The sequence below is a fragment of the Atractosteus spatula genome, chromosome 5 (genome assembly GCF_055471065.1).
Source record: "Atractosteus spatula isolate fAtrSpa1 chromosome 5, fAtrSpa1.hap1, whole genome shotgun sequence".
Lineage (NCBI taxonomy): Eukaryota > Metazoa > Chordata > Actinopteri > Semionotiformes > Lepisosteidae > Atractosteus > Atractosteus spatula.
Genome location: NC_142710.1, coordinates 8,868,658 through 8,883,799, shown reverse-complemented (window position 1 = coordinate 8,883,799; position 15,142 = coordinate 8,868,658). Strand labels below are relative to the sequence as shown.

General features: G+C 61.0%; 2 protein-coding genes across 3 annotated transcripts; one reads left to right on the top strand and one right to left on the bottom strand.

The window, feature by feature from the left end:
• Positions 1 to 274: 274 nt before the first annotated feature.
• On the bottom strand, positions 275 to 5,018 carry vkorc1 (vitamin K epoxide reductase complex, subunit 1). Its single transcript, XM_088916268.1, has 4 exons — positions 4,825 to 5,018; positions 4,039 to 4,300; positions 1,610 to 1,719; positions 275 to 1,354 (listed from the first exon to the last, which is right to left on the bottom strand). Exons 2-4 carry the CDS (start codon positions 4,227 to 4,229, stop codon positions 1,143 to 1,145), a joined length of 513 nt encoding a protein of 170 aa, XP_088772394.1. The 5' UTR covers positions 4,230 to 4,300; positions 4,825 to 5,018; the 3' UTR covers positions 275 to 1,142.
• Positions 5,019 to 5,906: 888 nt separating this feature from the next.
• Positions 5,907 to 13,349, top strand: mapk7 (mitogen-activated protein kinase 7). 2 transcript variants are annotated; one of them, XM_088916213.1, is made up of 7 exons: positions 5,907 to 5,986; positions 6,964 to 7,186; positions 7,410 to 7,575; positions 8,722 to 10,082; positions 10,235 to 11,331; positions 11,735 to 11,862; positions 11,992 to 13,349. In XM_088916213.1, the coding sequence occupies exons 2-7, from the start codon at positions 6,967 to 6,969 to the stop codon at positions 12,143 to 12,145; spliced, it is 3,126 nt and encodes a 1,041-aa protein (XP_088772339.1). In that variant the 5' UTR covers positions 5,907 to 5,986; positions 6,964 to 6,966; the 3' UTR covers positions 12,146 to 13,349. The 2 variants fall into 2 exon arrangements, with proteins under 2 accessions (XP_088772339.1, XP_088772338.1); XM_088916212.1 differs by lacking the exon at positions 5,907 to 5,986 and adding an exon at positions 6,234 to 6,307.
• The last annotated feature ends 1,793 nt before the right edge of the window (positions 13,350 to 15,142 follow it).

Genomic DNA, 15,142 nt, shown 5'->3' with positions numbered 1-15,142 from the left:
TGTAACGCATACGGCCGACAGGCACTGTGTAGGAGCCGGCGTACCAGAGCAGGTGACGTCACCGCCCTTCCCAGTGATAGCAGGACCACAGCTACTGGGCTGTAGAGAGATCTCTCTTTGGCTCACCGGGCTGGGTCCCTGCTGAGTGACGCGGGAGTCCCGGGTTCGAGTCCCCCGACGGTGGGGGGGCCAACCTGATGCGGCAAGGGCGCCCGCCTGAGCCCCCCGTTGCGTTACACTTCTTTCAGAACGAAAATCAGCAGAGAGGCACATCAAAGGTACTTAAAGATTTATTTGGGGTTTTGCCAGAATAAAAAAAAAGTAACACTGATGGTCTCCTGTAACACTCCCCAGTCACACTTATTGATCAGCCACCCGTTCAACATGTCTCCGATCTGTGGGAGCTCGTGGCCGAATGGAACAGGTTTTCAGAATAAGCAGTGGCATATAAAACGGAGCACACGGATGGAAACTAGAGGAAGCAGCATTTAGAATTGAGAGCAGGAGGCACTTCTTTACACAGAGAGGGGTGGGGGTGTGGAACAGGCTGCCCAGCTGGGTTGTTGCAGCTGATACCCAGACACAGCTGGGAAAGGTTCTGGGATTAATTAGCTCTTAACTAACAAACAGGCTGGATGGCTCCTGCGTTTGTGACTCGTCCTGTGTTCTCATGTTCTTTCGTGAGTGTCAGTCTGTGAGTGTGAGTATATCAGTGTGTCAGTCAGTGTGTGTGAGTGTGTCAGTGTGAGTGTGTGTGAGTATATCAGTGTGTCAGTCAGTGTGTGTGGATATATCAGTGTGTCAGTCAGTGTGTGTGTGTCAGTGTGAGTGTGTCAGTCAGTGTGTCAGTGTGAGTGTGTGTGTAAATCAGTGTGTGTGAGTGTGTCAGTATGGGTGTCAGTCAGTGTGTGAGTGTGAATGTGTCAGTATGGTGTGTGTGTGTGTGTCAGTGTGAGTGTGTCAGTCAGTGTGTGTGAATGTGTCAGTATGTGTGTGTGTAAATCAGTGTGTGTGAGTGTGTCAGTATGGGTGTCAGTCAGTGTGTGTGTGTCTCAGTGTGTGTGAGTGTGTCAGTCAGTGTGTGAATGTGTCAGTATGGTGTGTGTGCCATTGTGTCAATGTTCATGTACAGCTCCTCTCTCTCAGCTCCGTTTGGCCTTGTCAGCTCTCAGTGCTCTCTGTCTGCGCAGGTTGACGTACATCAGGGTGAAGTTGAGCAGGTAGGTGCTGACACACACCACGCAGAAATCCCACAGCACGAACACCAGGATACAGGCCAGGTAGAGGGAGCCAGCCACAGACAGCCAGGAGGTCAGCACCAGCAACAGCGCCGCCCTGCTGGACACCGACTGACCTGCAGACACAGAGGAAGACTACTACTGCAGCACACTGATACACTCAACTACACAGAGAGAGAGAGGGGACATGGGGTTCACACACTGTCACAGAGAGAGAGAGAGAGAGAGAGAGAGGGGACGTGGGGTTCACACACTGTCACAGAGCAGAGAGAGATCGAGGACGTGGGGTTCATACACTGTCACAGAGCAGAGAGAGAGATCACACGAGCAGACTGAGACACACACAGACAGGGACAGGGGGAGTCTCGTACCCAGGACCAGCTGCAGCACGTAGAAGATGACCCCGAAGACACTGTTGGGCTGATTCGCCAGGCTGTCGACCCCGAACGCAAGCTCAACCAGGCCGAAGCCACGCCCCCACCTGGAAGACATCGGGAAGTGCACCTCACTGCCCCCCGCCCGTCGTCAGACCGGCACAGGCACGGACTGGCCAGCTCTCCCACGGCATGCATCTCGAGAGCTGTCTGTCCGAGAGTCTAGATCTATATCTGGAACTAGAGTTAGGCGGAGTTTTTCAGGTTGGCATGGTTACATAGTGGTTAATATTTCTGCCTCACAGCCAGGGCCGGCTCGGGGGGGGGCGCCTGCCCAGGGCCCCTCGCTTTGAGGGGGAGCCCCGCACCTCCCCGCGTAATACCTCGTCCCTCTTGACACACGCATAAAAATCGAAATGCATACACGATTCAAAATGTTAATAAAGCGACACCCGAAACTCTGATTTTAACTCCAGAGGCTCTAGTCAGAGCCATCGGGCCCTGAGCGACAAGCGACCGCGGCACCACTCAGCTAGCCTGGAAGACAGCGGGCATGAGCAGGGAGAGGGCCACATGTCGAAAACACCACAGCGGGGGCGAGGAAAGAACGAGGAGGCAGAAGCCGGGAGGATGCACGTGTGGCCCTTAAGGGGTCTGTGGAAAAGGTTCGTCGTAAAACCCAGGAGCGAAGAGGAAAGGGACAGGGGTGGCGATCTGGATGACGACGGGGACGCTGGGCGTGAGACACCTGAAGGGACCGATAGCAGGAGCAACACCGGCGAGTCCTGTGCGGTTCCGTGCGTCTGTTTGCGCCGGCCAGTTAGGGAGCTGTTTCATCACCTCGACGCTGCCCCCCTGCCGCCGCCGCCACCACCACCACACACAAGAACCCCCCCCCACTCCGGGCCCCGGCCACCCCTCGAGACGGCCCTGGTCACAGCACTGGGGCCCAGGATTCAACTCCTGGGGGGGCTGTCTGCGTGGAGTCTGGATGTTCTCCCTGGGCTCGTGCGGGTTTCCTCAGGGCGCTCCGGCTCTCTCCCAGTGCCTTCTGGGTAAATCAGAGTGTCTGTGTTTTTTTGTGGTTGGAGCGTCCTGCAATGGACTGAGATCCTGTCTAGATGGACTGACTGGACTGTGAGCTGGATTAGTTATTAACTGAGATTATAATCAGACTCCACTGACACTGACAGAGCAGTCTGAGACTCTCCAGGCTGGACTGGACTGACTGGACTGGGAGCTGGATGAGTTCTGAACTGGGATTATAATCAGACTCCACTGACACTGACAGAGCAGTCTGAGACTCTCCAGGGTGGACTGGACTGACTGGACTGTGAGCTGGATGAGTTCTGAACTGGGATTATAATCAGACTCCACTGACGCTGACAGAGCAGCCTGAGACTCTCCAGGCTGGACTGGACTGACTGGACTGTGAGCTGGATTAGTTCTGAACTGGAATTATAATCAGACTCCACTGACACTGACAGAGCAGCCTGAGACTCTCCAGGCTGGACTGGACTGACTTTACTGTGAGCTGGACCAGTTCTGAACTGGGATTATAATCAGACTCCACTGACAGAGCAGCCTGAGACTCTCCAGGCTGGACTGGACTGACTGGACTGTGAGCTGGATGAGTTCTGAACTGGGATTATAATCAGACTCCACTGACACTGACAGAGCAGTCTGAGACTCTCCAGGCTGGACTGGACTGACTGGACTGTGAGCTGGATTAGTTCTGAACTGGGATTATAATCAGACTCCACTGACACTGACAGAGCAGCCTGAGACTCTCCAGGCTGGACTGGACTGACTTTACTGTGAGCTGGACCAGTTATGAACTGGGATTATAATCAGACTCCCACTGACACTGACAGAGCAGACTGCACTGACTTCAGGATTAGCGATTACCTGGGAGTACAATCAGACTGAGACCCTCCGGGCCTGACCGGACTTGTCTTTTTGCAGCCTATATACACGTGGCAGACTCAGGAGCAGACAGAGGCTCTGATCCGTCTCTCAGCCAATCACGGGCCGGACAGCCTGCGGTCATGGAACGCGGACGAATTCCGACGGACCAATCGCGGCGGAGGGGCGGAAGGGAGGGGGCGGGGTTTCGGGGGGAAGCGACGATGGACGCGCCTCCATTCACAAATATTATTACTATTATTGCTAATAACGGCGGTCTGAACACGGTGTCCTCCCGCAAAAGCATCCTTTGACATTGTAAACACCGATAAGTCACATGCATACGCTCACTTTGCGCACTTTTATTAGCGCAGACAACACTTTTACCGACACTAATAAAAGATTTACAGCGCTACCGCTGCCTTTAAAGCGACGCTAGGTACAGACGAGCGCTGTCGGCGTCCCTCCTCCTGCCGCGACCGGCGCACTGCTGCTCGGGGAGAGAGGGCGACGTGTCTCACCGGGACGTGAAGACCTTGGAGCAGCTCACGGAGGAGCTGAAGTCGCACATGGCGCGGTAGCCGGGGTCCCTCTCCCGGGAGGTCTCGACGTGGTAGGCGTACACGGACAGCGCCAGGCCGAGCGCGCACAGCGCGATGCGGGCGCTCCATTCCCAGACCGGCACCGCCGCCGAGACCCGCCGAGCCGACATCGCTGGGGGGGTCAGAGTGCGCCCCTCTTTCTCCTTCTGCAAGCGGGGCTCCCTCTCTCTCTCCTGGGGCTCTGTGTGGGACAGAGCGAGTGTCTCTTTCTCTCTGTGCGGGACAGAGCGGGTGTCTCTCTCTCTGTGTCTCTCCTGGGGCTCTGTGCAGGACAGAGCCGGTGTCTCTTTCTCTCTGTGCGGGACAGAGCGGGTGTCTCTTTCTCTCTGTGCGGGACAGAGCGGGTGTCTCTCTCTCTCTGTCTCTCCTGGGGCTCTGTGCAGGACAGAGCCGGTGTCTCTCTCTCTGTCTCTCCTGGGGCTCTGTGCGGGACAGAGCGGGTGTCTCTCTCTCTGTCTCTCCTGGGGCTCTGTGCGGGACACAGCCGGTGTCTCTCTCTGTCTCTGTCTCTCCTGGGGCTCTGTGCGGGACACAGTCGGTGTCTCTCTCTGTCTCTGTCTCTCCTGGGGCTCTGTCTGTGCGGGACAGAGCCGGTGTCTCTCTCTCTGTCTCTCCTGGGGCTCTGTGCGGGACAGAGCGGGTGTCTCTCTGTCTCTCCTGGGGCTCTGTACTTCTCTACTCCACTATTACGGAATTTTATCTCACCTTAAAATCACCTGTACCGCTTGTCTCAGATCCCCGTTTCTTTTTCGGTCCGTGCTTCTCCTGTTATCTTCAGCCTTTCCCCCCCCCCCAGCGTGTCGCTTTTTTAAAAAACTTTCTTTTTGCCCAGAGCTCAGTCCTCGCTCTGCTCCCGCCGTGTCGCGAAGCTGTTCAAGTGGACACAAGAAAACAAGCACTGGCGACGTGTTCAAGACCCCCCCGCCGCCGCCTTTCCGCTTTCTGATTGGCCGGGCTCTCCTGCCCGTTACTCGGGAGAGGGGAGGGACTTCTGTGCGCGGAGGATGGTGGGAGTTGTAGTTCGCCGGTCAAGACAATTCCATAACGATGAAGGATTGAGTACTGTGCGGTACTGGTTCCGGACTGTGTTATACCGGACTGGGCTGGGCGTTCTCACCCTGAGGAGCTGTACTGTGTGGTGCCGGTTCTGGTGAGGGCTGATCATTCTCACTCTCCTCCCTCTGACAGTGCACCCCTTCTGTTTAAAAGTGCCGAACTGAATTGCACTGTGTTAAATCCACTCATGTTCCGAGTAACTCACTTTTACCTTTGAAATAACCCTTTGAAAGTCGACAGCGGATGATATCTGATCCCCGAGTTTCTTTCTTCAACTGATATGAAAACCACTGAAACATCACCGTATAAAATAGGTATAACCGTAGTTTTATCAACGCTAACGCAGTGGACAGGTGGACTTCGACCAGACAGGAGATAATCGTTGCTGGCTGGTCGTTTTTGTAGTGGAAAAACTCTTCTGAAGTTGTTTTTATGTGTCGAGTCAAGCGTAGGGGATTAGGCGTGGGCACTATAGTCCCCTAAAACACTTCCTGGGAGCAGAAAGCTCACCCTCTCCCGGCCTCCCACGCTGCGGTATCAAACGCACACTTGCGCCTCCACATAAACACGGCTCACACCTGACCCCGCCCCGGCCCCGGTGACCCTGGCAACCGCTCCCCCGCCCCGCCTCTCCCCCGCCTCCTCTGCACGCCCATTGGCCGGAGGACTCGGAGTCCCCGCTGCCATTGGCTCGAGCGGGTGCCCGTCAACGGCAACGAGGAAATACACCAGGAAGTGAATGGCGGGCAAGGTGCGTGTGTGCGAGTTTTTTTTCTTTTGGTAGGCGGCGGCATGTCGTTTCGCGCAGCCCGTGAGTACGATTCCTCTTATTCTCTTCGAGCAGACAATCGGGGCGCTAAGTAACACGTTAGGAGCGCGTCTTCCTCCTATAGGTCTATTTGTGAATGATTTGGATTGCTTTGTAAATTAACGGGCGCCCGGCGGTACCTCTCCAAAGCGGTCGATTTTGGGCGTGTGACAAAGAGGGGGGGGGGCGGTTCTAGTGAAGCATGCGGCTAACTTCGTGCAACTGGGCTAAAACTCATTTCGGTTAGTTGTCCGCCGAGCGAAGATGTGGGGCTTTTCAACGCGGATAAGCTGCTTAACGTCAAGCGCTGACGCCGGGTCAGGAGTAAGCTCTTTCCGAAACTCGCTCGGGTGTCGCTGCTGGGCTCGATCTCGTCGCGGAAAGTGCGAGGAAACACCCGCACTGTAGCTCGCAGTTACCGTCCGTGCAGCTCCGGGCTCCGTGAGGTTTCGGGTCAGCCTGGAGTACGGCCATCAGACCGATTAATACCTTTCCGTAACTCTAAAAGTCTAAAAGTATTGGGTTTTAATTGCGGCTTCATCCAAGTTACTAAATTAATTTGGAGAGTTTGTACTCCCCCCCCCCCTCTCAGTGCAGTGTTAATGTACTGGAGTGTCCAGTCAGGGTGTCTGTATTAACCCCTCTCTCTCAGTGCAGTGTTAATGTACTGGAGTGTCCAGTCAGTGTGTGTGTATTAACCCCTCTCTCTCTCTCTCAGTGCAGTGTTAATGTACAGGAGTGTCCAGTCAGTGTGTCTGTATTAACCCCTCTCTCTCTCTCTCAGTTCAGTGTTAATGTACTGTAGTGTCCAGTCAGTGTGTCTGTATTAACCCCCCTCTCTCTCTCAGTGCAGTGTTCATGTACTGGAGTGTCCAGTCAGTGTGTCTGTATTAACCCCTCTCTCTCTCAGTGCAGTGTTAATGTACTGGAGTGTCCAGTCAGTGTGTGTGTATTAACCTCTTGCTCACTCACTGTCTCAGGCTATGATGTCTGAAGCAAAGGAGAAGCCAGAGGTTTCCCAGGGAGGTGGGGCGGAGCCTGAGCAGGGTGTTGCTGCGGCGACGACGGTTGCCAGGAACCTGGCGCTGCTGAAGGCCCATATGCTGGACGTGAAATTCGAGGTGGGAGATGAGTATGACATCATAGAGACCATCGGCACGGGAGCCTATGGCGTCGTCTCCTCGGCCAGGAGGCGGGACACAGGTGGGTCTGTTCCACCCTCTCATTGGCTGTGTTGGAATTGTCATTGGTGCCACTAATTGTTCTTCTGCTGGGTTATAGTTAAAAAGCAGTTCAATTTTTTTACCAGCTGATCTCCAGCATTAACGGCCCTTTCTGTCCGTTTGTGAGCAGTTTCGCATGTCGGCAGGTGAGAGGGTTAGCAGCAGAGAGAAGAGTTACCTGCTGAATTGCGTTCCTCCTCCAGGCCAGCGGGTGGCGATAAAGAAAATCCCCAACGCTTTCGACGTCCTGACCAACGCCAAGCGGACGCTGCGGGAGCTGAAGATCCTGAAGCACTTCAAGCACGACAACATCATCGCGATCAAGGACATCCTGCAGCCCTCCCAGCCCAACTGTGCCTTCAAGTCTGTGTAAGTGTGTGCGTGCGCGTGCCTCGTGTGTATGTGCGTGCGCGTGCGCGCGCCTCGTGTGTTTCTGTGCGTGCCTCGTGTGTTTCTGTGCCACGTGTGCCTCGTGTGTTTCTGTGCCACGTGTGTCTCGTGTGTATGTGCGTGCGCGTGCCTCGTGTGTATGTGCGTGCGCGTGCCTCTTGTGTATGTGCGTGCGCGTGCTTCGTGTGTGTATGTGCGCACGTGCACGCCTCGTGTGTTTCTGTGCCACGTGTGTCTCGTGTGTATGTGTGCGCACGCCTTGTGTGTTTCTGTGCCACGCATACCTTGTGTTCGTTCGCGTGTGTGTTAGTTAGTTAGTTGGTTAGTTCGTGGGTGGGTGAGTGAGAGTGTGTGTGTGTTAGTTCGTGGGTGAGTGTGTGTGTGGCCTAATATTGACACTGACATCCGGTTTCTTTCAAGACTCAGTTGGACGAGATCCTCAGGCCGTTGGACTGAGTGAACCCCTTCTTCTGTTTCCTTGCACTAACATCTGTGCCCGTGTTTCTGCCTCCTCTCTCCCTCTCCATTCCCCTCCCTCTTCGTGCCCATTCTCTCCTCCCCTCCTTTCTCTCTCTCCCTTCTCCCTCCCCTCCTTTCTCATTCTCCCCTCTCCTCTCTCCTCCCTGTCCCTCTCCTATCTCTGTCCTCTCTCTTTCCCCCACCTCTCCTCTCTCTGTCCCCCTCTCTCTCCCATCTCTCCATCTATTCTCTATCTCTCCTCTCTCCCCCATCTCTCTCCTCCCCTCCACTCCCCTCTGTCCTCCTCTCTCTCCCCCATCTCTCCTCTCTCTTCTCCCCTCTCCTCTTTCTGTCCCCCTCTCTCTGTCTATTCTCTCTCTCCTCCCCTCCCCTCTCCTCTCTCTGTCCTCCTCTCTCTCTCTCCTCTCTCTCTCCTCTCTCTCCCCTGTCTCTCCCCTGTCTATTCTCCGTCTCTCCTCTCTCCCCCTATCTCTCTTCTCCTCTCCCTACCCCTCTCCTCTCTCTGTCCTCTTCTCTCTTTCCCCTGTCTCTCCTCTGTCTATTGTCTGTCTCTCCTCTCTCCCCCTGTCTCTCTCCCCTGTCTCTCCCCTCGCTGTCCCCCTGTCTATCCTCTCTCCTCTCTCTCTCTCCCCTCCCCTCTCTCAGCTACGTGGTGCTGGACCTGATGGAGAGCGACCTGCACCAGATCATCCACTCCCAGCAGCCCCTGACGGCCGAGCACACACGCTACTTCCTGTACCAGCTGCTGCGGGGGCTCAAGTACGTGCACTCGGCCAACGTCATCCACCGCGACCTCAAGCCCTCCAACCTGCTGGTCAACGAGACCTGCGAGCTGAAGATCGGCGACTTCGGCATGGCGCGGGGCCTGAGCGCGCGGCCCGACGAGTCCCGCTCCTTCATGACGGAGTACGTGGCCACGCGCTGGTACCGCGCGCCCGAGCTCATGCTGTCCCTGCACCACTACAGCCTGGCCATCGACATGTGGTCGGTGGGCTGCATCTTCGCCGAGATGCTGGGCCGCCGCCAGCTCTTCCCGGGCAAGAACTACGTGCACCAGCTGCAGCTGATCCTGTCGGTGCTGGGCACCCCGCCCGAGGGCGTGATCGGGGCCATCGGCGCGGAGCGGGTGCGCTCCTACGTGCAGAGCCTGCCCTCCCGCGCGCCGCTGCCCCTGGCCTCGCTGTACCCGGACGCCGAGCCCGCCGCCGTGGACCTGCTGGGCGCCATGCTGCGCTTCGACCCCCGGGAGCGGGTCTCGGTGACCGACGCCCTGCGGCACCCCTACCTGGCCAAGTACCACGACCCCGAGGATGAGCCCGTGTGCGTGCCGGCCTTCGACTTCGAGTTCGACAAGCTGCCCATGTCCCGCGAGCAGATCAAGGACGCCATCCTGGAGGAGATCCGCGACTTCCACTCCCGGCGCGAGGGCATCCGCCGCAAGATCTCCTTCCGGCCGCTCCTGCGCCCCGTCCCGCCCGGCGCGGCGGCGCAGGCGGAGGCGGCGGCGGCCTCGGTCTCGGCCCTCCCCGCGCCGGCCCCGGCCCCGGCCCCAGTAACGGCCCTCCCCGCCCCCGGCGACGGCTGCCACGACGTTGACATGCCCAGCGCCAGCTCCGACCCCGGCCAGCCGGAGACCATCGACCTGACCACGCCCCTCGGAGACCAGGCCCCGCCCCCGGTCCCGCCCCCCGTCGCCGGGCAGCCGGTCAGGAAGGGGGAGGGGCCTCCCTGCCCGGCGGGCCCGCCCCCCGCCCCGGCCCCGCCCCCTGCCCCTCTCCCCCAGCCACCCTCCCTCTCCCTGTCCCCGTCTCAGGCCCAGTCCCTCTCCCAGGCGCTCTCCCGCTCCCTCTCCCAGGCCAGCGCCGCCGCCGCCGTGCGGGGGAAGGCCGTCCGGGGGTGCGAGCCGGACGCCGGGGCGCCCAGGAAGGAGGGGGCGATCTCCGACGACACCAAGGCCGCCCTGAAGGCCGCGCTGCTGAAGTCAGCCCTGAGGCACCGGGGCATAGGTCAGCGCCCGAGTCCGGAGGGGGTCCGTCTCCCCAGATCAGTCCGGCCGGTCAGCGTGTCTCTGTATGAACCCCCCTCTCTCACATACACACTCTCTCTCTCTCTCTCTCTCTCTCTCTCTCTCTCTCTCTCTCTCTCTGTCCTCTCAAAGATGGCAGCTCTGCCGTTCTGGGGGCCGGGGGCGCCGAGGGGGGCCTGGGCTCCCTGCCCCTCTCCTCGGGGGGCCCGGAGGCCCGGCGGCCCGTGACCGCGCAGGACCGGCAGAGGGAGAGGGAGGAGAAGCGGCGGCGGCGGCAGGAGCGCGCGAGGGAGCGCGAGCGCAGGCTGCGGGAGAAGGAGAGGCGGGAGGGGAAGAAGGGGGAGTCCCTGCGGGGGGTGTTGCTGAGCGACAACGACAAGAGCCTGCTGGAGCGCTGGCGGAGGATGATGGACGGCCGGCGCCAGCCAGTCAGGGAGGGCGCCGCCCCCGCCGGGGGCGGGCCTAAGGAGCGGGAGCAGGCCCCGCCCCCCCCGGCCGGCAGTCACCCGGCCCCGGCCAATCAGGACCTCCCGGACCTCGTCAACGGCCTCCCGTCCGGCAGAACCGAGCCGCCTCCCGGGAAGCCCAACGCAGCCCGGAACCTGGCCCGGTTCTACCAGCCTGGAGCCCCGGCCGCGGGGCCTTTCGTAAACCCCCCGCTGCCCGCGCAGGCGCCCCCTGGTGGTCTGGGGGACAACAGCGCCCCGAAAGTGAAGCTCAAGTCCGGGACGCCCATCTTCCCCGCACAGACGCCGTGGCGCTGCCCAGAGGCGGGGAGCTCTGTCGCTGTCGTCGTCGGAGGAGGAGGAGGAGGAGAAGGAGGAAGAGCTGCGGGAGTCTGCGCGCAACACCCTTCCCAAGACCTCCTCCCCCCTTGCTCCCACCCCCACCCCGTCCCCCCCAGCATGCCCCCAGCCCAGCTCCTGCCCGCGGGCGATTTCCTCAGCAAGGGCCCAGGCTTCGGGCCCGGGCAAGGCCTCTCCTCGCGGGCTGTCCTGCTGAGCGACAGCACCGACACCCGGACCGCCCCCGCCCCCGGCACCGGCACCGGCACTGGTACCACCGCCGCCGGCGCTGCTCCAGCCCCGCAGCCTCCCTGCCGGCCCCCAGCGCCTGAGCCCGGGCCCCTGGTGCCCCCTCTGACCATCCAGGACCTCAGCTCTTCAGAGCAGCCCAGCACCAGTGTCCCCGACATCCACACTGTCACCCTGCAGCTCTCCAAATCACAGGTGTGTCTGTATTAACCCCTCTCTCTCTCTCAGTGCAGTGTTAATGTGCTGGAGTGTCCAGTCAGTGTGTCTGTATTAACCCCTCTTTCTCTCTCAGTGCAGTGTTAATGTGCTGGAGTGTCCAGTCAGTGTGTCTGTATTAACCCCTCTCTCTCTCAGTGCAGTGTTAATGTACTGGAGTGTCCAGTGTGTCTGTATTAACCCCTCTCTCTCTCAGTGCAGTGTTAATGTGCTGGAGTGTCCAGTCAGTGTGTCTGTATTAACCCCCCTGTCTCTCAGTGCAGTGTTAATGTACTGGAGTGTCCAGTCAGTGTGTGTGTATTAACCCCTCTCTCTCTCAGTGCAGTGTTAATGTACTGGAGTGTCCAGTCAGTGTGTCTGTATTAACTTCTCTCTCTCTCAGGTGGATGATGTGCTGCCCCCAGTGTTCTCCGTTACTCCAAAGGGCAGTGGCGCAGGGTACGGTGTTGGGTTCGACCTGGAGGAATTCCTCAACCAGTCCTTTGAGTTGCCTGCCGAGAGCAGGGACAGGTACTGAGGCCGGTTTTGACTCTTCTCATCTGCCTCGCTGTTTCTGCCAGACGGGCTCCCGCGCTGTCTGGTCTGGTCTTTCACAGTCCGCTCACCGTCAAACACCTCTGTCTCCCTCTCTCCCGCCAGCCACAGCGACTCCGCCCCCCTGTCGGCGTCTCTGCTCTCCGATTGGCTGGAGGTGCACAAGATGAGCCCCGCGGACCTGGAATCCCTTCAGCAGGAGCTGCAGCTGGGCTCTCCCATGATCCTCTCTGACACGCCCACCCTGCCCGACCCCTGACCCCCGACCCCTGTCCCCGGAAGGGGCCGTTGTGAAACCCTGCCCCGTGCTCGGCCGCCCGGATAGGCTAGGTCCAAGCTTTAGCTTGCCTCTGATGGGCTGGGGGCTTGGGTACGAGGGGGCAGGAGTTCTGTGAACAGGACAACGCCGACCGGTGGCTGTCGAGAAAGGGGCACCAAGCGACGATTGTGATCTTTCTTTCTCTGGCGCCCGTTTGTCACAGATTCCCTTACACCCTGAAACGGATGTGGCCGATTTGGCCCTGTCTTCTGGTACACTAACACTCCGGTATCAGCCAGCCGGTATAGTGTCCTATATTTCAACATGGAAATTGTTTTGTCCCCTTTCGGGGGCAGCCCTAGTCACGAATCGGCCAACTTACTATTCTTTTCGATTTGCATGCCGGAAATCTTGCATGCGACTATTTGCGCAGTAACCACTAGGTGGCGCTCAGGTGTGTAACGCAGCACTACCGGCCGACAACAGTTGCCGGTTTGGAAAATTAAAATGCGCTGCACGCAGTTCGCCTGACCTCTTTCAGAGCCACTCGACTTGTATGTTAGCAAATTCCCATTTTCAAGCTAACTCAGGAGCCTGAAATCCAGGTCTTACGGTGGCTCCTTGTGCCCGGTTTAAGACTGTGGGACTTAAACATAACAATTGCTCTCCCCTACCCCCATCGCCATGTCGTATATGGCATCGATCGCAAGCAGGAGTTTTTCCAGGCTTCAGCGTCTGTAAGGCAGCATGTGCCCAATGGTTGTATCACAACGCAGAGACGTAGTCCAAGCTGTAACCAGAAGGCTGTCGAAAGAGGTTGAAACACTACCCCCCCCCCCCAAATGTGGTACAGTATTTCACATAATAATGGAGGGCAACAGAGAGTCGAGGGGAGGGGGCCGGTGTCGGCGAGAGACGCGGAGGGTCGAGGGGAGGGGGCCGGCGTTGGCGAGAGACGCGGAGGGTCGAGGGGAGGGGGCCGGCGTCGGCGAGAGACGCGGAGGGTCATACAGAGGGGACCGGTGTCGGCGAGAGACGCGGAGGGTCGAGGGGGGGGGGGCGACGTCGGCGAGAGACGCGGAAGGTCGAGGGGAGGGGGCCGGCGTCGGCGAGAGACGCGGAGGGTCATACAGAGGGGGCCGGCGTCGGCGAGAGACGCGGAGGGTCGAGGGGAGGGGGCCGGCGTCGGCGAGAGACGCGGAGGGTCGAGGGGAGGGGGCCGGCGTCGGCGAGAGACGCGGAGGGTCGAGGGGAGGGGGCCGGCGTCGGCGAGAGACGCGGAGAGTCGAGGGGAGGGGGCCGGCGTCGGCGAGAGACGCGGAGGGTCGAGGGGAGGGGACCGGCGTCGGCGAGAGACGCGGAGGGTCGAGGGGAGGGGACCGGCGTCGGCGAGAGACGCGGAGGCTCGAGGGGAGGGGGCCGGCGTCGGCGAGAGACGCGGAGGGTCATACGGAGGGGGCCGGTGTCGGCGAGAGACGCGGAGGGTCGAGGGGAGGGGACCGGTGTCGGCGAGAGACGCGGAGGGTCGAGGGGAGGGGGCCGGCGTCGGCGAGAGACGCGGAGGGTCGAGGGGAGGGGGCCGGCGTCGGCGAGAGACGCGGAGGGTCATACGGAGGGGGCCGGTGTCGGCGAGAGACGCGGAGGGTCGAGGGGAGGGGGCCGGCGTCGGCGAGAGACGCGGCGGGTCGAGGGGGGGGGGGGCGACGTCGGCGAGAGGCGCGGAGGGTCGAGGGGGGGGGCCAGTGTCGGCGAGAGACGCGGAGGGTCATACAGAGGGGACTGGCGTCGGCGAGAGACGCGGAGGGTCGAGGGGAGGGGGCCGGCGTCGGCGAGAGACGCGGAGGGTGGAGGGGAGGGGGCCGGCGTCGGCGAGAGACGCGGAGGGTGGAGGGGAGGGGGCCGGCGTCGGCGAGAGACGCGGAGGGTCGAGGGGAGGGGGCCGGCGTCGGCGAGAGACGCGGAGGGTCATACGGAGATGGCCGGCGTCGGCGAGAGACGCGGAGGGTCGAGGGGAGGGGGCCGGCGTCGGCGAGAGACGCGGAGGGTCATACGGAGAGGGCCGGCGTCGGCGAGAGACGCGGAGAGTCGAGGGGAGGGGGCCGGCATCGGCGAGAGACGCGGAGGGTCATACGGAGAGGGCCGGCGTCGGCGAGAGACGCGGAGGGTCGAGGGGAGGGGGCCGGCGTCGGCGAGAGACGCGGAGGGTCATACGGAGAGGGCCGGCGTCGGCGAGAGACGCGGAGAGTCGAGGGGAGGGGGCCGGCATCGGCGAGAGACGCGGAGGGTCATACGGAGAGGGCCGGCGTCGGCGAGAGACGCGGAGGGTCGAGGGGAGGGGGCCGGCATCGGCGAGAGACGCGGAGGGTCATACGGAGAGGGCCGGCGTCGGCGAGAGACGCGGAGGGTCATACAGAGGGGGCCGGCGTCGGCGAGAGACGCGGAGGGTCGAGGGGAGGGGGCCGGCGTCGGCGAGAGACGCGGAGGGTCGAGGGGAGGGGACCGGCGTCGGCGAGAGACGCGGAGGGTCATACGGAGGGGGCCGGCGTCGGCGAGAGACGCGGAGGGTCGAGGGGAGGGGGCCGGTGTCGGCGAGAGGCGCGGAGGGTCGAGGGGAGACGCGGAGGGTCGAGGGGAGGGGGCCGGCGTCGGCGAGAGACGTGGAGGGTCGAGGGGAGGGGGCCGGTGTCGGCTAGAGATGTGGAGGGGGCTGGCGTTGGGGAGAGACGCGGAGGGTCGAGTGGAGGAGACCGGCGTCGTTGAGAGACGCGGAGGGTAGAGGGGAGGGGGCCGGCGTCGGCGAGAGACGTGGAGGGTCGAGGGGAGGGGGCCGGTGTCGGCGAGAGACGCGGAGGGTCGAGGGGAGGAGGCCGGCGTCGGTGAGAGACGCGGAGGGTCGAGGGGAGGGGGCCGGCGTCGGCGAGAGACGCGGAGGGTCATACGGAGGGGGCCGGCGTCGGCGAGAGACGCGGAGGGTCGAGGGGAGGGGGCCGGCGTCGG